At 38.8% G+C, this 27,157-nt stretch overlaps 1 protein-coding gene across 2 annotated transcripts in view; it reads right to left on the reverse strand.

Annotated features, from left to right (window-relative positions):
- Positions 1 to 27,157, reverse strand: part of ntrk3b (neurotrophic tyrosine kinase, receptor, type 3b) — a 166,138-nt gene that overhangs the window by 12,264 nt on the left and 126,717 nt on the right. For both annotated transcript variants that reach the window (XM_019258391.2, XM_019258392.2), the window contains 4 exons: positions 22,783 to 22,971; positions 10,495 to 10,625; positions 6,846 to 7,018; positions 4,810 to 5,053 (listed from right to left, as the gene is read on the reverse strand). In XM_019258391.2, coding sequence (XP_019113936.1) covers positions 4,810 to 5,053; positions 6,846 to 7,018; positions 10,495 to 10,625; positions 22,783 to 22,971 — 737 coding nt within the window. The remainder of the gene's footprint in view (positions 1 to 4,809; positions 5,054 to 6,845; positions 7,019 to 10,494; positions 10,626 to 22,782; positions 22,972 to 27,157) is intronic.

The following is a 27,157-nucleotide window of genomic DNA, read 5'->3' on the forward strand; positions in this document are numbered from 1 at the left end:
CTTTACATTCAGACAATGTTACGCTCATTGAAATGAGAAACAAAACCCTGCCACTGCTAAATGAAAACACTCACGCTGCAAAGCAAGCCTCTGGAGAAAAGTTTGAAGCATTTTTTAATATTCTTTACCAAAAAAGTAGAAAATTGAAGCCTCTACATCCTATTCCCTGACAGGAACCTATATGTCACTGTTCATAATTTGGCTGTAATGAGAGGCTTTGAAGCCATTTCTCTACTTGTCGAGAAAAACTAGCGTCTAACATTGCAGTCTTACTGCAGCTTTCAGAAAGGCAAACTGGAAAGTTTTGCAGAACTTATGCCACAAGTAATTGAATTAAACACAAATAGAAGAACTGCATTCATTCATTACTGTAACAAATTGAGTAGTAGATTTCTTGGCCTCCTGATTAAACATACATACATTACTGCCATGCATACTATGAATCTGTTGTATAATATAAAGAAATCCGTTCATTACACTGTGAGAAAATAATACATCTCATGTTTTTAAAAGACTTGTAGACTGAAAGAAATCCTGCATGAGCTCCTCCATCTGTACTCTGGAAGCTTCTCCTAAACATGCATATTTCAGAGCGTCACTTTCTGAACTCTCAGAAAACACTAACTGATATATTGTGAGGCATCATTATAAAACACCTGCGTAGCAACACCGGTGCCGCTGTCGGCCTGTACACGTTCTGCAGTTGCCTGTTTTGAAAGAACACAAACGCGTGTTCAGTGCAGCAGGATTTGACAGATGGATGTGATTTAGGACAATATTCATTTCTTTCTTGAAGTTGTTCCCCCCTGCTGTAGAGTGTCTTGGGAGTCCCAGAGGGCAACAAGCGTCAATACGACTAGTCAGCGATGGGAGGATTGTGTTCTTGGCAGGGCGCTGCTATTTATAATCACTCAACACAGGGAAAGTGTCCAATACTGTTAGGTGCTCCTTATCTCTGGGCTCTGTCAATATTCCTCTGTGTAGGCGGGCAGCGATGCTATCACAGCGTACCAAACAGCAGCTTCACACAAGGCATGCCACACATACATACATACATAAACCACCCTACATTCAAACTGACACTCGTATTTTTTACAAACAGTTACTCTGGTTTCTGCCTAATCCAACATTCTTTGCGATTTGCAAGAACTGTTCCCTCAACACTGCATTGTGAGGCTGTGTGTGTTTGTGCATGCAGGAACAGTAAATTATTCAATAAATTATTCAACCCTCTAAGATAAATTTGCCACTGAGTTTGATAGGAGGAACCAACATTTGACTGGAGAATTTGCCTGAAAGACTGTCTGACTTCTCTCTAATACACTGTTTCTACCGTATGTGGGCTATTAATTGATTTCTTCACCTGTATGTATTTGGATAGCTGTAATTACAGAACTTGTTTCTGGTTGTGGAACACACACAGAAGAACCTGTTCTGTAATTTTTTTTAAAAATATTTTTGGGCACATTTCTACTACCAGTATGTATCCTTCTGCATTTTCCTCTTCTATCCTAATTTGTTGGCCCATTCCCCTGACACTGCGGTCCTTTTCACTGCTAACTCCATTGTTAACAGAGGCTGAGTGTAGATACAAATAGAGTCTCCAGCTGCTTCCTTTCACCTGTCACTGAGGAGTGTATTGTGCTTTGAGGTCCACCTTTTTGCTCACAGGTCAACCTCCCCTCTTCACAGACACCTTGACCAATGAGGACATGAACATTGTTTGTGTTGAACACTGCAGTCCAGGATTGAAGCTAGGTGAGTGATTTACCCCACACAACCTTGACCCTCCCTTTTAACTATACTGTATCTGTTGCTTACCGATACTAACAGAGTATAGACATACAGATAAATATAGTGCCAAGCTCACACAGCTCCTTGTTAGGCCTTATATCTATTAAAAGCTGCACTACTTCTTTGCCTGAACAGTTAACTCACTGCACCTACTGTATATAATAGGCTTATAATTGTTCAGGCAAGAACAATCAGTCGGCCCATTTAATCTTTCAGCTATGTAGTATCTGCATGTTAAATCAGCTGCAACTTGGTTTTCAGAGACAATTAGATGAACTGTTATTTGGGCCATACCAAGGAAACACAATTTTGTCTATTATTTGTCCAGAAGGAACCACCTGAGCTCCCTCTCTGTGCCACATATATCCAACAGAGTAGTAATGCTGTGTATATTCAAGTATACACATGAATAACTCAAGTGCAAGTGTAATCTTTGAGTGGGTTTAGCAAAAATAAGTATATACATATAAACTTTCCTGGTATCTGTGTTATGTAGCTGCTCTCTCTCTCTCTCTCTCTCTCTTCCTTTCTAACTATTTATACTGCTGTGCCAAATATTATTATACTATTTAGTACCATAGCAAACATTATATAATGGGAAATTTGTCATTCAATTAGAGACGCATAGGGGGGAGAGAAATGCTGCTCAAACCCAAATCTATGTCTCAGAGACAAACCTGCTGTTGACACAAGTAAAACATTGTATAAGTTCACAAGTTGCTTAATAATTTAGATGCTATACAGAAACTGAAAAGAATGACAGGGTTTACGTCTTTTTTGTAAGCTGCTTTTTAGAAAGTAGTAGATAACATTAACATCATCTGCAAAGAAGAGGATATTTGATATTGGTTTGAAAAGGTCAAGCTATTTAGATATTTACTTCAACATAAACACCCAGTGGCCATCTAAACTTAACCTAAATCAAGTCAGTTCAGATATCAGGACCAAAGCCAACTACGGTACTCAAAACTCAAATTCAGGCTGCTGCAATGAGTCAGCCGTGGAACAATACCTGTATGTACAATGTAGATAGACACACACAAAATCGAGACATGCATATTTCCATTACTGTAATGTCTAGGACAGACTGTCTGCATGAGCAATGTGTGTGCATTGCGTAACCTCTTGTTTTTTATTTCCCATGTTAACAGGTCAGAGCAGCCTGTCTGAGCAGCTTGTCTCAATGCGACGCTTCCCTACAGAATAGAGGTCTCACCTATTTTTTTTACACTTGACGCACAAGGTCCTCAGCAAAAATAGACAGTGAAAAGGATCTGTTCAGTAACCATATCATATCAGCAACACTGCACCTTTCAGTACGGTTTCTAATGTCTATGTCTAAATAATATGTAAATATCTTTTTTGGACTCAACAGGTTTCATCCATTTCAGATTTAAAGGACACTGGTGGACAGAAAGTATTAGTTTGTTAACAATGCTTTTGTTCTACTGTATATATTAAAGGAAAACTCTAAACTTGAGATTAGATTGAGCTGGCAGTATCAGAGCAGCAGCAGTGGAGTGAGGTAGCTGTGATTCAAATAGTTTCACAGGTGCAACACTAAATTCAATTGAACTGTGAAACTGGTTTTAGACAAACTCAATGTATATATGAAATGTACATATGTTTATGTTGTTGAGTTTTATGTTGTTTGGTCTTAACAGCCTCACAACACAGTTGCTCTGCTGGGATCAGAGATCTTTAAACTGAATTATACGTGACCATTTTAATAAAGTCAGTAATGATTTTCTGTTTGCATTGCCAACCTGACAGTTTTCTATCCAACGAGGCCCAAAGCAGTTAGATTGGTTTTAGTGACACACACACACAACCAAATCCCAAGTCTGCACTGAACAATACACACACACACACACACACAAACACACACACACACACACACACACACACACACACACACACACACATACATGCACACACAGAAACCTTCCATAATTCTTCAACAGCCTAAACAACATATTCCGATTTTAATAATATACACATCACACAGATGGTGTGCATAGAGGTGCCATGTACCAAACACTAAAGACATTTTGTTCCTTACAAATTATTTTATGTGTGCAGTGCCGCTCACCCAGCAGGCAAGCACTTCATAACTGTTGGCTTTGCCCCCAGCAAAGTCCGAACTGGCCCAGCTGTCATGCTGGGAAAAACAGATTCAGTTGCACCTAAAGTCATTTCACAAGATTCAGATCTGTAGCAGCCATCATCCCATAATATCCACTTATTTATTCAGCAAAATTTGAACTTCTTCAGCCCAGCAGTGGCCGCCTGATTCTCAGCATTCAGAGTTGCTAATCATGTTAAACAGTTGAGAGGAGTAGGATTGGAAACTATACAAACAAGCCTTTGAGCATCGAGCAAGAAGCTCAGCAGGTTCATCTCATTCCACACTGCAAAATCTCTCTATCCGTATGAATGTATGAGGGCTGGTGAAGGGGGCCTGGGGCTGCACTAAGGAGGGGAAGCTGTTAACTCTCGTTTGAGAAAAAAAAAAAAGAAGAAGACAGAAACAAAGACATATAAACACAAAATGATCCAAGAGAGAGCTGCCGTCTTCACCCATTTGAAACAGTTTTAGCCAGCAGTGAAGAAGGATTTATTTAGGGCTCTTTTGGATGCATTTCTGAACAAACATCCACAACTGAAATTTACTTTTTGTGGGATCTACTAATGCTTATGCCATATGTGCCTTATGTTGTGATGTACATGAAGAGGCACAGTGATGGTCAGAACTTACTTTAAAGGACCAAAAAGTGAAATTGTCATTAAGTATTTCTTTTGAATGATGTGTTAAAACAGGTGACAATAGAAAACAAAAAATCTTCCTCCAAGAGAGGCTGCAGTAAGACTGCCCGTCTTAATTAGTCTGAACTCTGAAACCTCTTTAGCTCTCTGTATTTTGATGGCAAAAAACATTTTTGGAAGAAAGATGACCCGGATGACTGAGAACCTTCACAGACTTCTAGCATAAATATGGATTCTGTAAAGTCTTACCCTGTAGTAGTCACTGCTATAGATGTCCCTGGACATGCCGAAGTCTCCAATCTTGACCAGCAGGCCATTGCCTACCAGGCAATTGCGGGTTGCCAGATCTCTATGGACAAAGTGCTGGGAGGCCAGGTAGACCATGCCCGAGGCAATCTGGGTGGCGATGTGCAGCATTTGGGAAAGGCCCAACTCTCCATTGGACTGCAGTGGCTGGCCATCAACCAGGATCATGGCGTCAGGGCCATGGGCTCTGAGTAACAAAAAAGACAATGTTGATTTATTTGATGAACTAAGAGTTTGTGTTTTAAAGTGAGACTATGCAATGTTTTTTGAACAGTGGCTACTGTGAACAGAAATGGTAATTACAGAATAATTAAATCTTTATCTGTGACAGTATCAAATAGAATCATACAAGTAGAGACAAATAAAATGTTACTTTAAAGTACTTACTGACTCAGTAATGTCAGTCATGAAGCAATATCTACAGAATTAGAAAACATTAGACACCATAAGCCGCCGGTCATGAGAGTAATTTATTATACTGAATAAAGCAAAGAAGATGAGTTTCATTGCTTATGAATGAAATGTTCCATTTGTAAGAGGATATCTGTGGTATTTCTTATTTTAAAAAGTTACATAATCTCACTTTAAAAACTGGATATTCAGAGTGGTACACAGTAACCATACTAGTGCTTTAATAAGTATCCAAAAGCTCCTTACAGTGCTAATAAACCCTTTTTTGGCAGTATTGGTGCCTTTTTCTACCTACTGAGAATAATTAGTATAATAAAAAGAGAGTCTTAGAAATCTTTAAAAATTAATTGCATTGATAAACTGTTACAGTATGTGTCTGCACTGTTTTCATTAAGTCTGTCGCCATTATACGAGTCTTTGGATGTTTTAGAGCAATTTTTCCTGTCATGATTTTAAGTTGTACGGACCATCAGAACACATTCTCTCAGTCTCTCTCTCACCATCTCTCAATTATAGTGCAATTCAATGTTCTTTTTTGTAAAAGTGTGTAATAATTTAGCACCACTGTAGAGGGATAAGTAGGACTCTCCTTCCTGTGATGTGTCTTTTTGTCGCTATCTTTATTTTACTTCACAGACATCTAGTGCTGGCTGAATGAGCGTAAGCTGCCCTCCAAACATCTGAAGGTTGAGCTGGATCAGACTGCACATCAGATACTCAATTCGTCGCTACAGATTCTCCACACATCTCATTTGTTAAATGTGACCAACAGGACCAATAGACCAAAAATCAGCCGCGCCTTGCACCTTGCATGAAAGAATTTCATCATTGGCGACATTGCCTTTCATTTCAGGAATGATTTCCCAACAGAAAGTAACACGCGCTTGAATCCACAGACACGCACTCACACTCAATCGTAACATGTCATCTTTTCAACTATTGCTCAAACTTCAAAAACAAGACCACACACACACCTATATATACACACACACACACACACACACACCGCTGCTGTCAACGCACATGAAACAACACACTTCTATCCCAGACTCCTGTGCACATTGACATCAACCCCAGTAAAGCTTCCCATTACCACAGAGCTCGCTGTACCGGTGTCGTGATGCTTTTGTTGAGGCTTATCAGAGGTCACTTCCCTCGGTACAGGCTGACATTACAGAACAAAAGCACTAAAGCACTCATGTTTGCTAACCCAGAAAGCTGTGACGTTCACTGGATATTCTATCAGCAGCAGGAATATGACAAAAGAAATCTAGTTTTCTTCCATTTACTATTTCCATACTATCAAAGTCCAACCAGTACCCTGAGAGAAAAGGCTCATAAGCACATGCACACTTTCACCCACTTTACTATCTGTTAATATGATGACTTTTCAGCCAGCACAAACTGGGTACATTAAGGTTAAACTGACTTAAAGGTGGTGTCAGTCATAGTAGAGAAAGATACAAGATCGCTTTGAGTTCGAGCTCAATCAGAGTTTGTTTGTTTTCCACTGATGTTAGTGTGTCACTATGACTGACCCCACCTTTAACCGTCAGTGAAAAACTGACCTGAGGAATTTGTTGAGGTCTCCATGCTTCATGTATTCGAACACCATGATGAGCGGGTCTCCGTCCACACACACTCCGTAGAATTTAACAATGTGGTCGTGCTGCAGATTGGTCAGGAGCTCTGCCTCCCTCTGGAAATCCTTTCTTGCTGACAGGTTGGGATCTTTTAGTGTCTGCAAGTGGAAAAGAAAAAAAAAATTCTGATTTACGTATTCAGAGAAGGTAACATTAGAATCAGAAACACAGCCTACTCTTTCTCTGACTTCTGAATCAACCAGTGTATAAATTCCAGTGATGATTTATGAACACCAGGACTAAACACCAGATTGTTAGAAATTCGCAATATATAAAGAAAACTGAATTGAATTGAATTAAAGTAATGTTATTCTTATAACACATTAAATTGATTGCTCAATGTTCATTTGTTGAAGCAAAACACCTTTAGAGTACCATTCTTGGACATGAAACATTGTCTCCTGTATCGCAGGCATATAACAAACCCTGTTGTTAGCCTAGACCTCCGGTGCTTCCAAGAACACGCCTTGAGCCATATCCTCAAGGAGTGTCTGGCCCCTAAATTGTGCTGTACTGTTTCACATTGTCTACTTTTTTTTTCTTCTCATGCCAGGTTACACCCTGTGCTTTTCCTCTTCTCTTTCCTGTATTCTATAATCACATTAGTTAACTCCTCTTTGCTTTGAATCATCCACTCAGTATACCCAATCTGGCCTTCAATTTGTAGCTATGCGACTTTAGGGGTGAGTTTATTTGGTCAGTCCATCACTTTGGTTCAGACTGAAGTATCTGAAATTCTTGGATTGCCACAGAATATTGTACAGACGTGTGGTCCTCAGAGAATGAATCATACTGTTTTTTGCTGGTTATATTACCATGAACATTACTGCAGGTACAGAACATCCCAAGTCTTAATAATGTTCGTGATCCGTTCATTGTTCATCTACGGCAACCAGAATTTAAATTTCTTCAGTCGTTGGGTTTTGCAAAACTAAAAGGCATTCCCATCAGGCTCAGCTCTGCTAAAACATCTGTGTATAGTTCTGTCTAGCATTTAGCTTTAAGTGCAGCTTTGCAGAGCTTCTAGCATGGCTGTAGATTCTTAGTCTAGTTGTTCTGGTTGTAGTGCATCCAAACATGATCCTCTGAACTCTTTTTAGACCCAATCATCTGTTCTCTTTTGTTATTGCCTGCAGCTCGTGTTGTTGTAGCACCCGTTAGACTCCCTGAGACTAGAGAAAATAAGAGGGGAAATCAGTTGCTGTTTCGATTCTCCTGACAGGGTTTTCCTCATAGTCGTAGTAGACTGTAAAGTAGCTTGTACTGGTGGCTATCATATCCACTTAAGAACACATACATCCAGTAATAATTACAACTGTAAAGTTCAGGGAGTGCAGGTTCACAATACTAATTGATCTGATTGGTAAAATGATTAAGCAGGGAGTGTCCTGAACTAGTTTGAAGTGGAGTACACAGAAAATCCAATGGGATGTCAGCGGAAGCTGCCAGAAATGGAGGGGGGAGAAAAATCAAATAACAGCAATAACATGTCTAACTGCAGCCTCTATTGGAGGAAAAAAGACTCTTGACACTTCATCAGCAACAAGAAAATACAGCAAGTTTCTTGTCTTGATCTCCTTGGCCTTGAGTTCTGCTTTCCCAGCTTGCTGCTGATGTTATTACAGATGGAAAGACCTTGGGATAGAAATACATTTACTCATATGTGCTCTTCTTGCAGTGAAGTGCTAGAGGTGGTTGAGATGTAAGGCAGAGTAGGTAAAATGGCCATAAAATTCTATTACCAAATCAAACCGCACTCTTAAGGAAATGTTTCTTGTCTGGGCGTCCCTCCAAAACAATACCTTCAAGTGCTTGACTACAATAAATTGAGGAAAAGAGCTGCAATGAATTTCCCCTTTGTTGACCTTTAAGTGAATTCAGAGAGCCTTTTTCTGTTTTATCGCAGACAGGAACATGTTCAGATGAAATTGCATATCGCATTGTGTGTTTTTTTTTTTTTTAAATAAAGAGAACACAGAATAGGAGGCTTACTATGAGGACTGTCGAACATTCTTCTTTGTTAATCCTGTAATAGTATGAAAAGGAAGAGACAGACACTCCTTCATCGTCATCTTTACTCTTTCACCAACTTCTGTTGCCAAGGTCAGAGTGTTTTTTTGACTGAAATCTTTTTTTTCTGTATAGGTTTGCTGAGTCTGCAACCTCATATTCAGCATGACAATGCTTCACATCCACACAGCTCCTTGTATTCACACTGGAGACTGCCAAGCACAACTCAATGTTGAGTACTGCGAAAGCACTGATAGCCATCACACGGGGGCAATGATTCTAAATGCTTTAAGTGCTTTGAAACAAAGCATCGAGTTCACTGCGGTATTAACTTTGCTCCACAGTAATTGCTGGTCTTGTCACTGATACTTAAACAGGTTTTTGAATGGGTACAAAGATAGGTAGAGGTTGGGGCACCAATCCAGATGGGATCCACGAAACAGATCACTTTTTAAAAAAATCTCCTTTTTAGGTTAAGGCCCTCAAAGCTCCCTACAAATATTGTTCTTTCCTGACATTTTTCAGTATCAGTTTTTTCCCGTCTATCAGTGAAAAATACTGTCTAACATGGTAATGATTCAGCTAAGTCATGGAAGCTCAGAGAAAACAGTGATAGCTGAACACTCCTTAACTTACTCTACTCAAACTTTGATTTTGGTTTAGATTTTTTCTTTTTGTGAGATCACTGGCAGGAATAGAGTTGCAGAGTTGCTAATACTACTAATAGTAAGGATGGTTAGCAGCTACTGGTAAGACTACTGGAGCCAGATATATACTGATGGTAGTTGCACTGCTGCCTATCAAGCCAGTTGGGCCAGCCTTTGTAGTTTAGCCTGAGTGGTTACAGTATAGATACAAGGCTGGGTCATGCCACCAAATATCTGTTGTTTGCTTGGGTGAGGTTAGTTTCAAAGACGCTTTAAAGGTGCTTCAGGTTGCTGAATGGAGTGGGAAGTCGAGCCAACTGAGGGCTGAGGGTTGAGTTTAAAGGCAGATATAAGTTAAATTAGGTCAGGGCTGCAGAATGGTGTCACCTGTCAGAAGGATCATATATTTGTGACAGCACAGCCTGATACCCACTGCAGCTGCAGGGCCTGGAGATCAAATTATCTAACTCATTGACTGCACAGCGGCAGTTTTCACATCTATACAATGAGATGCATTGTGTTGTAGTGTGGAAGTGCACTATGTCGTGGATACATTTATACACTCAGAATGCAGACACTCAAATAAAATGTTGGGAGATAAATACAGTGCATTATATAGTACATAGAGAGTGATTTCAGATACAGCTGCAGGATAACCTCTCCTTATATACACAGATTAAACAAACAAGATATATTGTGTTAATTAGTGAGCTTTAGTAATGCTGGCAGAAAGATTTTGTTACGTTTCAGAGCCCAGCTAGTCTTTCTTTCCAGTCATAGCTTCATGATTGTCGAATAGATATAGAAGAAATTTCAAATGCTCCACAAGAAAGTAAACTGTTGTGTTTCGTAAATTGTCAAACAATTCTTTTAATGCTGTTTATAACACACATCACCACCACACAGTGAAAATGTACCTTGACAGCCACCAGCATCTTGTCCTTGGTGGGACTGAGGTTGTAACACTCTGCCAGGAAGACTTTACCAAACGCTCCTTCACCCAACTCCCTTTTCAGGATGATGTCTCTCCGCTTTATATGCTGGACAACTAAATCACAGACAGACAGGGTGAGAAAAGAGGGAGAGAGAAAAATAGTTAACATTTTTTAAGATTTAGAACCTTTTTATGGGACAGAAATGGACAACAAAAGAGAAGAGAAAGAATGTGAAGGCGAGAAAGCCTGACAGTGTAAGATTGCATGCAAAGAGGGAAACTGTATTTACTGCATTGTGGGTGCATGTACTTTGTAGTATCTAAAATTAAGCTGCCAAGCTTCTAAAAACACAGTGTCTTATATGTTATAAAATGCAAGGAGCTGTGTGCAAAATCACGCACTCGACATCTTAAATATTTGAATCTCTAAAGTGCAAATAAATGGCAAGATGACACTGGACCTGCAGAGCTGCAAATCTCTTTTAATGACTTTTTCCTAATGAGAACAGAATTGTCTTTGTCTATACTCTAGCAGAGAGAGAAGGTCATCCCCTCTGCCTCTCTTTATTACTTCTTCTATTTTTTAATAAGTCTATTTATTTTGGATTGCGACCATCTCTTTTGTCTCTTTCTCAGATATCTTATTGTTTACAGTGTTTGTGATGGCTACATTGTAAGCATATCCTTCTAACAAAAGTGCTGAATTTTTGCAACACTCATGAGACTAAGAGGCGGAAAAAGTGAGAAAGACAGAAAGTATAGAGCCTAGTAGGTATAAGGGCTAACATTTTACCCCATGATACCTGCCCTCCTCAGTATGAAAGTTGGGGAAGTGTAGGAGTGTGGAGAACTGCTGTTCATTGCTCCGTCTGAATAAAACATGATAGCTTGTAGGTCTACCAACTCCACCGCTCCTATAAATGCACCGACATACACACCCATGTATATTTATACATAATTTCTATCAACAACAAATTTTAATAAAAAGAAGAGGCACTGCAGGAGTGCTTATCACGTACATAGCTGGAGCTGCACAGCAGCTTTAAAATATGAATGAAATGAAGCGAGCATGTTCAATGATTAGCAACAGGAAACAAAACCACAGGTGAAGGGCCAAAACAGAGTTATTAAATATTTAATCAAATCGGAAATTAGATGAGTGATTTATGAGAATCAATATATAATACAGATATTTATATAAATATACCGTACATATAATCATGCATGTATACAGATATAGCTAGATATATATATTTTAACCTGAATGTAATTTCATAAAATGAATTCATAGACTCATTTCTCATTACTCTCAGCTTCATTGTTCATGTGTTATGGCCCCCTCCACTGTAGATATAAAGGGCTTATTCTTATGAGTTATGAAAACATACCTATAAATATCCTATTCCATATTCTACTGAAAGATCCCTCTCAATGTATATTGTATGCCACTAACGTAAGTCATTCTGTTTTTCCCTCAGTATGTGTAGACCACTGTTTTCTTGATCTGACCAAAACCTTTATTAACTGAAGATGATTTCACTTCAGCAGTTTATTGGGGACAATAATAAATAGAGCACAGTGTAATGATAAAATCAATTATTAAAAGAACAAATTAGGACTTAAATCTCATTTAAAATCAAGCTACTGTAATTCTACTAGTTTTACAAAGCCAGAGTCAGATTTACCAGTGGGATCATTAATCCCTGAGTAATGTATGTGCAAATGTGTATTTCCTCAGCTGTTTCAGCTTAGACTCTTGACTATAAACTATAAGTCTGCTGAAACATTATGCTTTATTTTCATTATATATTCTGCAGGCCTCCCCTAAATTTTTGAGTCACTAGGTCTAATGAATCATTCCCTGGTAGACAAGTAAAATTCAAGGATCTTTGCCCATCCTCCGTCTCAATGTCCTCTGTGTTCTTTAAATCACACCTGGTGGTTGAATGCATATCATAGAAAATATCTCACTGAGTACTCACGAGAACAGGACTATGTGATGGAAACACTGATGTGCCTGCAGCGGGAGCTCATGAGCTGTTGATCTATTGTCATCAGCAACATAAAACAGAGGCCTGAAAGTCTGAGGCAGGTCTGTCTTGATTCAGCTTCTCCAAAGACCTCATGCTATTTAATCCCTTTCTGCAGATGAAGCCTTGAACCTAGCCTAAAAATCCCAACTGACCTTTGGGTGAGCCCTGCCCCCCTTAGTAAAAATTGCTATACCTGTGCCTCCTTACAGTTCATGCATACCACATATACATTTTAAAATGATAATAGGGCAAGAATTGTCATTCAAAATTCTTGTTTGTACATGCTTGTACAGGATGGAGGTATAGATTGATGTTTTTTTGTGGAGCTGCAGACTGTAAACTTCTCTTTAAATTTAATAGCTGACACAGGAGCCTATGCTATCATATAGTAGCATCCAGGAATGGCTTCTGCACAGTGGATGTGCTACTTGTGAGCAATTTTGTGAATGTAAACTGTAACCCGAAAGATGCCTTGGAAGTAACATTAAGTTAGGTTTCATCTGTAGGTGGTAAACTTGTTGACAGCCTGACACCCTTATCCATTCCTTACACTTTTGCTTTTGTGTTTTCGGTTTTGAAGAGGGAAAAAGAGACACCACCACAAACTTTATATACAGAGTATATATCTAACTACAGCCCCAGACAGGCTGCTCTTGCACAGAATTACGGTTGCTAATAACTGATTGGACAATCACTGTTTGGGGGATGAGTCAATTGATTGAATACATCCATTTCTATGGTGTGATTGCCTATTTTCCTCCTACTCCAGGTCACAGTTTTAAACCTGCTGAAATAAATAAGAGTCACTTATTTCATGCAGTGTTTATTGTGGCTTTAACTAAAAGGATTTCACCAATTGGTGTAATCTTTGAGATGTTCATGTCCATTATTCATTCAGAGAGATTACTAGTTAAACGTAACCATTCCTCTGACGGGGGGTCTTTGCTTTTTTTGCAATTTTTCTAGAACATCTGGTCATGAACATGCTGAGGTGATTTATAAAAAATGTCCTCTGGAGATTCCGCCACACGGTATCTTAACCACCATTCCTGAAATCAGTGTTAAATATGAAGAAATGTCCCAGTTTTAAAGTAGATCAGAACAGAAATGTCTGCAGAAACTGGCAGCCAGTTTGCCGGGTGAGAGCCCCACCGGGGACACTAACACATCACTGCTGTCAAAGCTTCATCCTCCAAAAATCTGCTTTCCAAGAGTTGAGAAAAACATCCTTAAGTCAATACACATTTTAATTCAAAATGTGTTTTGACTGGATTTCGTAGGCCAAATGTCTCTGACACTTTCTCAGCTGTGAACAGTGAATTTTTCTCTCAAGTCTGAACAGTTTCAGACTCAACATCTAGTCCCTGCTGAATTCTGCCTCTACTGTTGTACTTTCTTTAAGAAATATGAATAATCTTTGTCCTCATATTTTGCTTTAATTCTTTTCACTGGACTTCTCCATCATTCATGACCATTAGAGGATCAGTGTTGGCTATACCTGTCACGCTGAACATCCAGCTATTAAAGCTTGTTCTATTGTTGCACCCGTCATTAAGCTTCTCCGAGATGGTTGGTGAAATGCCAAAAATATAAAAATTTGAAGGTCGTGATCTATCGGCAGGCTCAGAATCTCTCCTTAACCACATAATGTATGTAGTATATATATATATATTTTTGAATGTATTTCTTTGCCCACTTTTCCTCAGAAGTTAGTATTTGATTCTTATTTTGACTTCTATATAATTTATCTTATCTCTTTGCAGGAGTGGTGATATTTCATAGATGGGCACGAATTATCATTTGCACATGTGAGATTATTTTATTTATTAGAATATCTACAAATCTATCTTTGTAGTTTGTAAATGAAACAAAATGAAGCAAAATTATTGTTCATTTAAGTCAAAAATGAACTCCTCTGTTTGACATGTTGCTGACATGCTGCTGACATGCTGCTCCACATAGGTAGTCCACCTAGATGAATACTAGATGAACTCCTGCTTTTTTTTGTTGCTGTTTTTACCAATAAATATGACCCGGGGTTATTATAAAACCTGTTATATGATGAAAATATAGTCATTAAAATCTTTTGAAAATAAAGGTTATCATTTAAAACATGTACAGTTTGAATAGATGACAGAAAGTCTGCGCGAATCACCCAACCACACTTACTGTTCTGTTATCAGCTCAGGAAACATTTGCAAGCCTCTGACACCTGAAATTAATTTCACCCTAATTAATCTCCTGTTCTCTGTTTGTGTGTTTCTCAGCCAAAATTTTACTTTTACATTTGTATGTGTTTCAGACTTTTATTTAATTATGTATTTCATCTGATTACAACAGAAGAAATAAAAATGCTCGCTTGGTTAGTACACAGAGCTCATCCAGACTGGGGAGAGTGATAAAAAAAGACCGTCCATAATTCAACTGCATTTCAATAACATCCGCTGGATACGAGATAGATCATTTAAAACAACAAGGACCTAAATTTATGCAGCGGAACCAGATATCATCTTCTTTTAAATCTGGTATTCTTCTTCCTTGTCAAAATCAGGTGCCTGCATTTTAATGCAACAACCACTGACAGTTTGGTTTAAGATTTGGGTAAGTTGTACTAGTTACACTAATGTTGCCTTAAGCCTCCCGTCTCAGGCAGAGATGATGAGGTCTGACAAACTACCCTAAGATTTATTTTTCTTCTCTTTTTTTTTTTTTTCATTTTTAAGCAGTCTACAGTCCCAAACAGTGCTTGCTCAAGTGACATCAGTTAAGGCTTTCAGGTTTCACAGAACTTTCACAAAAGGCTTTATGCATATACAGTAGTAGCTACATGTAAACAGATTTTGTTGTGTAACGTAATATTATCTTAATGAAGCTAATTTATTTTGACTTTAATAATAATAATACTTAAATAACTATAACTTTATTACTGTATAACCATCTGAGAATTAGAAATGTTTTTGTTACCCAAGAATGAGCCTTTTATATCTACACACTACAGACTGCTGCCAGCTGAGTGTAACTAACTTGCAAGGAGATAAATTTCATCTTGCGGCACTTCTTGACTTTCCAAATGTCAAGACAAATTGCACTGATTGGATCAAATCCTGATAGTGAAATGAGTCATTTCACAAGCGTTGTGAAAAATTATTTGCCGTTTTACAGCTGCTTCTTTCACATCGTAAACTCATGGGTTAAAGTCTTTATGGGCCAGTGTGCATGACAGACGGCATTGCTGCCATTACACAAGTCAACATGGCTGGGGCATCGGTCCTCCATGTTAAACCAGCATGTTTTTACAGGAGCCCAGAATAGACAAACTATACACGAGCACTGTGGTGTAGTTTCTCCTTCATGCTAGGAGGGAGAGGGTAAGAGGAGATTGTTGTAATCAGCACATTATATCCTACACATTGGTCCTCTAAATGTAAACAGTATATTGTCATCATAGCTGGGTGAGTACAGTAGGTGAAGAGATTTGAATTATAATTGACTGTACAAAAAAAAAAAAAAAATCACAACTGCTGCAAATTAATAGAAAATTCCTCCAGAGGATTTTACAGTAATTAAGCCACAACACTGAAATACTGTTTAACTCTCCATTGGTACCAGTTGCCCCCACTTCCTCATTTACCGCTGTATTCAGCTTCTAAATACTCACTGGCCATCTTATTCCTCCCCATTGATGGGTGACAGGTTACTTTAACCTTCAGTTTCCTCTGCAGGCAAACTTGATCTGCAGCCTACAGCCTATTTACCCACACTGAAAAGCCCTGAGATTAAATCTCCATCCCGCAGCTCAGCATCATTCATTTGTCCTGATTCACCTGAGGTCTGAACGCCAGCAAACATTCTCCCTGGAGGCCAAGAGACATAACGCAGCACTGGGATTTACTCAGTTAGTCAGGTCAGGCTGCTGTGGGAGTACAGATGTTTGGAGGGTTTTGTTTTGTCCCTTCTGTGTGTGTGTGTGTGTGTGTGTGTGAATTTCACACACGTCTGTTTGTGTGTTATATGTCTGAGGGTGTGTATTTCTCCAACTACCTGACAACTTTCATTCACGTGTGTGTTTGTGAGTACTTTTCCACATGACAGCTTCCACGAATGTGTGTGGTGGCTTGATCAATGCACGTCTCCTGGTCACTGACAACATGTCTTTTGCAGGGTGGATGCTTGAACATTGAGAAGCATAAAAAAACACAGAGGGCATCTTTCAAAAATCAAATTTTAAGTCTACATTCAGTCACTTTGTACATGATGTTACTTGTCAGGAATTATAATTGACACACACAAATCATATTTTCCCCGGGACATTCTTACAAAAACTCAAATCATCTCATGAATATTTATGACTGGATATTGGTAATATATTTTGTTATTATTGCTATAAACACAAATACAATTTGTGTTTATTGATATTAAAGGTCCATTGATTTATTTACAGAATATGGCAGAAATGGAATATAATCTACATTTGTTAGAGTAATCATTGTTATTTTTTTTGCCACTGTAGTTTTTCCTATGTGCTGGGAATGGGAGGGTGAGATGAGGCAGTTGCAATCACCAACTACACCTCTTGATGTCACAAAATCCTACACACTGGTCTTTAAAATGAGTATCATATCATGTTTTTGTCTGTCCTCTGAGATTTTGCTACTGAGACTTATAAGAAATCAAAAGGGAAATAGCAAAAAGAGCACCACAGGATGTTAATAGTTAGGTGTGAGGTACTCATCCAGCAGCATACAAACAGCTCTATGCCATTAAATTCACGGTAGCACAGGGGCTCTGTGTCTGTTGGCATCACCGGCAACTGTGACATGAACACCAGCATTTACTGTTGACTCTCAGCAGGTAACTCCTCCTAACCTGCTGCGGCTGGCTGACTGCCGGCCTGTGTTTCTGTCACTGCTGCCCGGCCTTGTTGAACACTGTCTTGTGTGAATAACCACGTAGGCCTTGGCTAAGCTGTAACAACACAAAACGCATCACCCATAAAATCATCCTGATTACATTCATTTATGTCTTATTTAGAAATTTCCAGAATCAATAAGCAGGCAAAGCCCATGAAATAGTTCACTTATGATTGCATTTCAGAGACATATGGAAGACTGTGTCCTAGATTATAGAGTCCAAAAGCCTTCAATACATAGATAAAACATTATGAAATAAATGATCATATGATGAATGATTAAATTGTAAAAAAATCTAAACATTTCTTTTGAAATGTTATTTAATCATGCCATTTTCAGAGTAAGATGGTTTTACTGGAGGAGATATTTGGACAGTGTGCCTACGCATTTAGTGTTTGCATAGACACTGATATACCTCACCTTTCATGTCTAAACCTGACCAAACATTAACAACAGTGGTGTAATAACAGAAAACTGTGTTATTTGTGAAACAGCTGAATTGTTAAGTTTCAACTAATCTAATCTATCTGCAGGTAAAGTGTAAAACTTTGTTACTCTTACCAGATGTGTTATCAGATATATTTTTATTCACTTTTATCATTTAGTTCATATGTTTTATTTCCTAATGTCTTTATAATGGCATTACATTTCATAAACCTTGCCTACGTTCTCACCTGCACACACCTGACTAATCAATGTGTGATGTGGCCATGAATGATGCATTTATGATTTCAGTAAGTTACAGAATTTTTGGATACTATTCAACCACTCAAGCACTTCTCCTGAAGCATACTACTCACAGTCAGTTTTAATAGATTGTGGATTGTGTACACAGGCCACTTTATCAAGCTAAATAAATATTAGACTCTGTGTACTGTGGTCATTTATAACAGCTAGTTGGTTGATTCAGAATGTTGTTGTTGCTCTAACAGGGGACAACTGGGTGAATGTGGTAGCAGTCGTTGCGTTTGCTTTAGCAAAGGAGAGGGCAGTGATTGGTGACACTGTCTGACCTTAAATTATTTCACTGTTTGTTTCAATATTTTCTACAATTTAATTAAATGATTATTCACTTCTGTGTTTAAATATTGAACACTAAGTAGCTCCGTCTCTATATATATAGAGAGACAAAACTGTGATTGATTTCCATTTGACAACGGCTTCTCCCTAAGCTCACCCTCAGTGTTATTGCTGGATTAAAGTTTAAGCATTAGGTACACTTAAGCACTAAGTACTTTACACTTGCTGCTCAGGGGAGGGTCTTAATACAGTAAGTCTACCAACAAAAAATAGTTATATTTGACATCTTAGAGCAGAGACATGCTATCCACCCTGAGCTGTTAGTCCCCACAGATACAGTATAATACGTCTTAAAAGCAGAAAAGCACATTTATGTAAGTTTGCTCTGGCAAAAAGTTTAAATATAAGGTTTGTTTTATTTTGCTGCTAAAAAAAGAAACAGTGGGCTGAGTCCTTAGTGATTATAGTGCTGACTTGTCAATACTCATGAGAATGTGTTGCTTTTACATCCGACTTTAATGGGCCACTCTTTGGTCCAGTGTCACTACAGAAATTGTGATACATTGTTAAACACACTGCAGTTTTCCTTAAAATATGTCCATATTTGGGCGGTCGGTAGCGTAGTGGGTTAAGCGGCCGCCCCGTGTGTGGAGGCCATAGTCCTCGCTGCAGCTGGCCCCGGTTCGAATCCCGCATCGGAGGGCTATTTACTGCATGTCACTCCCCCTCTCTCTGCTTCCTGTCTATCTTCAGCTGTCCCATCATTAAAGGCATAAAAAGGCCAAAAAAATAATCTTAAAAAAAAAAAAAAGTCCATATTTGTCAGAAAATGTTACCCGGTAACAGCTACATGTCTTGAATGTTTTTAGTATTTTAATTGCTTGCATTTAGCTTCTTGCCACATCTCTAGTTTGAATATGATCTGCAAACCAATTAAACATGCTTGCAGAAGCAAACGTTTAATTGAAGTCTTTTTATTTTATTTTATTTTATTTTCATTGCTGACTATTTTGTCTGTCTTGCTGTACTGTATGGAGTGAAAGAAGCAGCTGCATTTGTACTTTTTACTGTGTCTTTCACTATGTCTAGAGGTTTGTCTGATGGGATCTTCTACACCTACATCTTCGGTGTATTTTAATGGGGTTTCTCAGTCTATCTGGATATGGTTTTTCATATCAAGATTGCACCTGGCATCAGCAAGCATTTTTTTTTTTTTTAGCTCTCTACTGAGAAGTTTATGGTTAATTTTCTGGGATGAGCTGAAAGGAAGTGATCTAGAACTTCTTAACAAATTAAAGTTGTTTTAATTTCACAACTGGCGAGCCTGTAGGACTGTTGTGTTTCATATAATTCATAGAGTCATGATACTTGAAACATGTTACTGCCTTTCAGTCAATCTGCTCTGCATTTCCATTTATTTGATCAGCCAAATTACTCACTCCTTGCCTCTGCTGGAAACACTTTAATCTTCAAAAACATCACCTTGAGCTTAATTACATCTCTGTTACACCAAAAGCAGAGGGGACAGAGTTGGGATTTATGCAAGCTGTGCCCACGTGTGATATCCCTAATAACATGGACATAATGAAAGGCTACACGTTATACTCCAAGATCAAAAACTATTGTCTAAATTTGGCTAGCGGGATGTGACAAATCTGTAATTAAAATAACAAGCTCAGTGATAAAACAAAGCCACTTGCTGGGAGACAGCGCTTCCAACTAGATACAGATCTGTCATTAGGCTAAAGAATTGTCCTTTGCCTTTTCTGCCCTTATCTCCCTAATGCGGCTACATTTCCCTTGGATTGGCCTTTTTCAGCTCGGCTTGGGGGGAAAAGAAAAAGTGAACATCAATGAACGTCCAATCAGTCATGCCTGTTTACTGCAACAAAAGTCGAGGCCATCAGTTCACTGAGAAGATGAACCAATCGCATGACGGCACTTCATGTTTTTAAATTGGCATCAGAGCGACAACTGTGCTGACACTTTTCTCATGATGCCCCCAATCTCTCGAGCTGTTTACGACTGTACGTGTACAGGTTCAACGAGAGGGCGACTACAACTGAATCATATTTCTGTTACTTGTTTGTGGTTTTTTTCCTGAAGTTAGGGAATGACAGCAGCACATCTACAGTCTTCCTGACAGCCAAGATACTGCATGCTCAGTCTATTGTCTGGAACTATTAAACTGATGCTACAATATATATATTTATATATTTGTTTGTTTTTTATGTGTGTGTGTGTGTGTGAGAGAGAGAATTGACTTGAAGATCAAACACTCATGAATAATACATCTGGTAAGCCACACTGGAATCACTGGTGTGAGCTCTGCAGCAGGCGATTTCCCATCACATGCAGCTGTTTTTAACAGAAGCCAGCATGGCAGAGAGCAACAACAGACTGTTCCTCCTCTTCGCTTTACTGTTATTATTGGAGCTGATTTCAAAATGCACACAGCGCGACAGCTGGGAACAGTATAAATTACCCAGAAGACTGGTGGTGGAAGCAGCCTGGGACTGACCACCACATTAGTGAACTCCTGATGGACATAGGTAAGGAGAAGTGTGGGTGTGTTTAAATTTATGTACACTGGGGTGACTACTGCAGGGACTGAAGAGGTGTGTGTGTGTGTGTGTGTGTGTGTGCGTGTGTGTGTGTGTGTGTGTGTGTGTGTGTGTGTGTGCGTGCAGGGTGTGAGACACCCTGGCAGCAAGCTATTCTCCTGGACAAGAAGCTTTCAAGTAAATGAATGAATACATTATGGATTGGTGGCCAAGCATCAATAAAGCAGCCATACTGCATCTGAGTGGAGTGAACCTCTTTGGATGACACGTGAGGCTACAGGATGATCAGGCTGAGAGAGGCCAGCAGGACAATGGGGACCCCAAGGGGACCCAGGGGCACACAAGGGACCACTGACTGAAGACACATATCAAACCATAGAGGAGGTGGAGATGGAAGAAAGCGTGCCTTTACACGTACGCACAGATTCATTTCCACTGTCATACACCTACACACATTCTGTAGATATACATAGACATTTCCTTTCCCTGTGTATGTATCCTGAGGGTAAAGAATACATTCATATTCAGTGAATTATCGTCAGAGGCAAAAGCCGTTCAGAGCCATTTTGTTTTTCCAGCCGATGGCAGAAAGCAGTGGCCATTACGACCTTGTGATGAATTCAGGGTTTATTTCCTATGGTTTCCTTTTTTATGCACACTCGTAGAATTAAATCTAAAGCAACAGACAAGAGATGCAGCATACAGAGAGGGAGAATACTATGTAAAGCCTACGTCAAAGCTGCCATTATGCACATCCATGGTCTGGCTTTCAATTCCAGGTGCACGGTAATCGGGAGAAAGTTTCATTTGCGCCCACTGTCATTTATTCATTAGCTCGCAATCAGATCTCCTGTGCAAGGCATGAGACGTTATAAATCAGTCACCGGCTGGTCATTAACAATTCATGTAATTCATAATACATAAGACCCGTCATTTATTTATTTATCACCCCTAAATGGGATTTCCTTCCCTCTCATTGGCTCTAACTCAGAAGTCAACTTCTGTTAGCCTGTCCATTGGCCATTTTGACAGCAAGCCAAGATGTAAACAACGCAGATCTAAGTTGAAAGCGACCAGTAGCATGTGCTGCGGGAGAAGAGTCTTTTCCCTGACTAAATTTGGTTGGTTTGACTGGTATCATCTGAAAGGGAAGCAGCAGGCGCCCGGCTACGGCTGGCTGATGGCACAGTTGTTTTCTGCTCATTTTCTTGAGCAGTTGATGTAATTGTGAGTAATTAGGCCTTAAAGTGGTCTTGTCTTTCCCCAACCTAGAACATGAGTCCCGAGGGAAAGTGAGTGAGTGAGGTTGGGGGTTGGGATGGCGCTGTCTGAACACCAGTATCTGGTACAGAAGGCTGCTTTTGTTTAAACAGATCCTATATGAAGCGCCTGGAACTGTGCCACCAGATGCTGACGCCATATGATCACATTGACTGTGTAGATGACACTAAATTATACTATTGCCCCAGGGGTCGCAGCACTTCTCATTGTGAAGATAAACAGCAAATTGCAATGGAGATTCAGCAGTTGAAATGAGATGTGATGTTTTATATCTGGCTCTCTGACCAGATGCTGCACTTTTCTTTATAGAACATTACATTCTGTAGGAGTTTTAGTACACCTGTATCTCCGTAAAAGAAGATCAAATAATGTGTAATAATAGTCACCATTATAGTAGACGGCAGAGAGGAAGAGGGAGACGGCACCGTGACAAAGGAGTGCTAACAAGTTCACAGGGACTTACGGGTAGCTGGCTTGTTGCAGTTGTGCCCGTGTCTGAAGTACTGAGGATTCTCCACCACAGGAATACGAGTCATCCCTATGACAACCGCATCAGGACCGGCATCCAGAGTACATGGGGTAATAATCCCATGGTTGACATGATGAAGAGGGCTGGCAGAGTCTTCCTCACCACTGATCACAGCTACTGGACCTGGAATGAGACAGAGGGATGATGAGTTTTTTCAGTGTGAATGTGGTGCTCAGGATATCTGACTTTTTTTATTTAATACTGTTCGTTTCATTTGTACATATGGGAACACAATGAAATATAATGCAACTGCCTGAGGTATCATACATGCAAGTCATGCAATTCAACTCTCCCTTCACTTCAAATGTGTTGTTATTATTGTTACTTTACTCGGATGTTTGAGCTTCACTGTGCAGAATGATTTATGTGCAGTGTTTGACACCATGAGGTCGTTTTCACATTCATCTGCCAAAGAAAAGTATAAAAAAGTATGTTATGTCCTAAAACATATCTGGAGGGGATCTCTAACTAATAGTCCATGCATCAGCTTAAATAAGTGACATACGGGTGATTGTTAGGGAGGAGGGTGGTTTGTTTTCAGTTTTCAGGCTGGTGAAAATGAGTTACAGTCGCAATGGTTACAGTTCCCATAAATGTGAATGTAAGGAAGTGAATATTTACCTATATAAAAAATTAGTATCAAGATATTAAAATAAAACAAATTAAAGTATTATCAAAGTATTTTCAAGGTTGGATTTACAGTTGTTTCCTCTACATAAACAACAACGAACTAATAAAAGCTATATGTAAACACTGGTTTAACCTCATTTACTTCAGTATTAATTAACAGCTCGTGTCAACAAATCTTTACACATGTAAAAACACATGTAGAGTTTTTGTCCTCTAGATCCTTTGCTTTAATTTGTTAAGTGATGTCAAAACTCATTATAAAATATATGAAAACATAGAGCTTTTTGATAATCAAATCAAATCATTATTATTTCATGTTTGTTTTTTTACCCTTTTTTTGTGTCACGTGTGATAATAAATTCAATACCTGAATATGTTACCTTAGGTTCTAGGAAACTGTAATTAGATATCTTTCAGTATTGTCTAGCATTTACACACATTAACTGATGATGAATTAGTTGTATTTTATTAATCAATAATAAAAATAATGATTAGTTGCAGCTGCAGTTTATTAATTGTTTCATTCTAACATTATTTCATCCATTCTTTCATCTTTTAGTCTCCAAAATTTACTTACTACTTATTTAGTTACTACATTATAATACCTTCATGCTGTATAGCCAAAGAATGATCTGGTAGTTCTCTGTTAGTTAAATTTATGGTGTCATACAACTCACGTGTCAACCAAAAATAATTTTAGAAAAAAGTCTTTGACATATGTACTGTCAGCCAATATGATCTAGTTTCCTGTTCTATCATTGCTGTGCCAAAAGTGACACAACAAGTGCAATCTTCAGAGGGGAGGGAGGAAAGGAGGAGGGAAGGACGGGAAACAGCAAATAGATAGAAGTCAACAGACAACAGTAGCTGTTTCAGTGGTAGTGTGACAGTGAATCTGTTTACCCACAAAGTTGAGTCTCTCGCTCACCTTGACAACATAGTAAATAGTAATCAAGACTCAGTCATATCAAATTATAGACCCTGAGCCGCAAGTGTGGTAGGATGTGATGAAGTGACACATGTGAGCAGCAATTTATTTATAACATTTGCTCTCATGCAAGCTTTTCATACCTGAACGCTTGTTTTATTGGAGAGATGTGCACAGCAGAGCATAGGCCTTCACTTGGCGACTAACTACCCAACCACCGGGGACAAGTGGTGCGCTACAAGCATAAATCTCTCCTGATTCCTCTGACCCAACACTACAGTGGATAGGCAATAGACCTGTGTACTTAGATTGAATTCAAAATGGTGCTATTTGCTATAGAGTACATGCCCTGGAATAGGCAAACCCATCCCAGTCATCTATAAGAGAAGGATATGCTTATCCATCCATCCAGCCATCCAGCCATCCATCCATCCATCCATTTTCTGTAACCGCTTATCCTCACTCACTAGGGTTATTCTACATAAACTATAAATCAAATCTATGTAGAGCATAGTTAAGCATCATTAAATTTCTTTTTTGTCATATACAGACTGGCAATAGTTACTACTGTAGGTAATATGTAAGTCCCTTTGATCATGAGATGACACAATCAGATATATGGTAGCAAGGGCCCATCACAAAGCTTGCACTGGGACAGACATGTTTTATCTACCTGGCATCAGGGAATATACTGCTACTGAGTCATGATGAGTCATAGGTAAAAGTCTTTAACAAATGAGAAAAGATACCTCAAAAGGATCTTAGTATTATGTTCTGCTTTTTAATACAATATGAAATGGAATGAAGACCCATCTGATCAGACTCCAGAGCCAGATCGATGAGGCCTCTGGGAATGCCTGGCCTCGCTCCAAACCACAAGCACTCAAAACTACACAAAAACTTCATACTTGATTCTTCGGGAGATGAAGGTTTTCAGAGGAGTGAAGGGGAAATTGGACTTCTTGACTTCAGAACATCCTAAAAATTGCATTTATGTTACCTGAGTGATGAAAAGACCCAACGGCCTGTGAGAGGGTTTTTATCATCTGAGACGTTGCCTGTGCACAGAATGGAATTCAGCACTGGACATTTTCCTCCTGTAACGTCTATCTGAGAGTAAAGTTCCTCTCTATTAAACCAACTTTGATTTATTCAGGGGAATTGGAAAATGAAATGAGCTAACTTTCAGCTATTTTTCAGTTCTTTTCATGTCTCGTCCCTTTCACAACTTTTTTGATGTAGGATATATGGTTCATACAGAAGGTAAATTCAGCCATGAACTATGTCTAATTCAGGCCATGACTAAGAACTGTGGATAGTATTTGCTTCTAATTTTTATTTCTCAAGATACTACAGACTTATGACATGAGATGGTGTGATAATACATTTGTAACATCCGCATGTTTTTTCACACTTACTAAAGTCTATTTAGCGGCCAATTGTCATTTTAAGGGAATTACTTTCTTTCTTGCTGAAACTTAGATTAAAAGATTAATATCACTCTCATGCAGGAATGTGCCACTATTATCAGTTGCTATAATTATACTGTATATGCTAAAATATAGTAAGATTACTTCACATCATGACTGCCTTAGATTTTATTAAACATGAAAAGAGTAACCATGAACTATAAATTGCAGGTTTGTTGGACCCATAAACAAAGGCAGGTTGAGTATTAAACGTTTAAGACTTCACTGGAAATAACTTTAAATGCAGCACAGTGTCTGTATTTCTTTTATTCTACGCACCCATGCATGTTTTGATATCTTTTCACTGTAAATCACTTGCCCTCATTTTATTCACAATGTTTCGGTCCTTAGGCCTTTATATAAGGACATAAAATACAGTTTATGAAATGACTTGCCCATCTTTAAGACTTTCTGGAGTTCTAGAGTTTTGTGCTACCTGCAGGGTGTTAATAATGTAGTTCAAATCATTTTTAAAAGGCATAAAGTTTGTAATGTTGCACAGAACATAATATTAATGGAGCATGCCACAACTGGTTTTATAAATTATTACAAACAGAGCTGAAGCTGACCTGTCAAGGAAGACTGTTTTGTGAGGCAGCGAGTTTCATCTTTGTCATATAAAATACCTGAAACTGTACCCATAAAGTAGCTGCACTACAGTAGTCCAGAGTTTCAAAGGCTGGGATTCTGGTACTCTGGGTATGGTCAATCAAAAGAGAACTGGGAACTGTACTGTGTTTACGACCCTAACCCTAACGACCTCTGAAAACAGTGCTAATCATAGTAATGACAGTAACTGCTACCACCAGCATGTTTCGTCGTGATATATATTTTAAAAATATAAAGAAATTTAAAAGCTACAGCCAACAGTTAGCTGACCTTAGCACAAAGACATGAAATAAGGAGAAACAATCAGCATGGCTCTGTTTAAAAGGAACACAACCCAGCAACATTTGAAGCCCACATTGTATCTCACATTTAATTCCTAGAAAGGGTACACGAACATGTGTAGGCGGAGAGACTGACTGTTTCCCCATTTCCATTTCTTTTTCTGCTAAGCTAAGCTAACCGGCTGCAGACAGTGGCTTCATATGTACTGTACAGACATGAGCGTGGTATTGATTTTCTCATCCTGCTTGCAGTAACACATGATCTTATATTGAGCAAAATGTCAAACCTTTAAGAATGTATAAGTTCTCAGTGCACTAATGTTTATCGGGAGCTGCGCCTCCTACACAGCTGGATCTTGCACATACATCATCAATACTGCAATTAATCATCA

Source organism: Larimichthys crocea, chromosome VIII, assembly GCF_000972845.2.
Source record: "Larimichthys crocea isolate SSNF chromosome VIII, L_crocea_2.0, whole genome shotgun sequence".
Taxonomy (NCBI): domain Eukaryota; kingdom Metazoa; phylum Chordata; class Actinopteri; family Sciaenidae; genus Larimichthys; species Larimichthys crocea.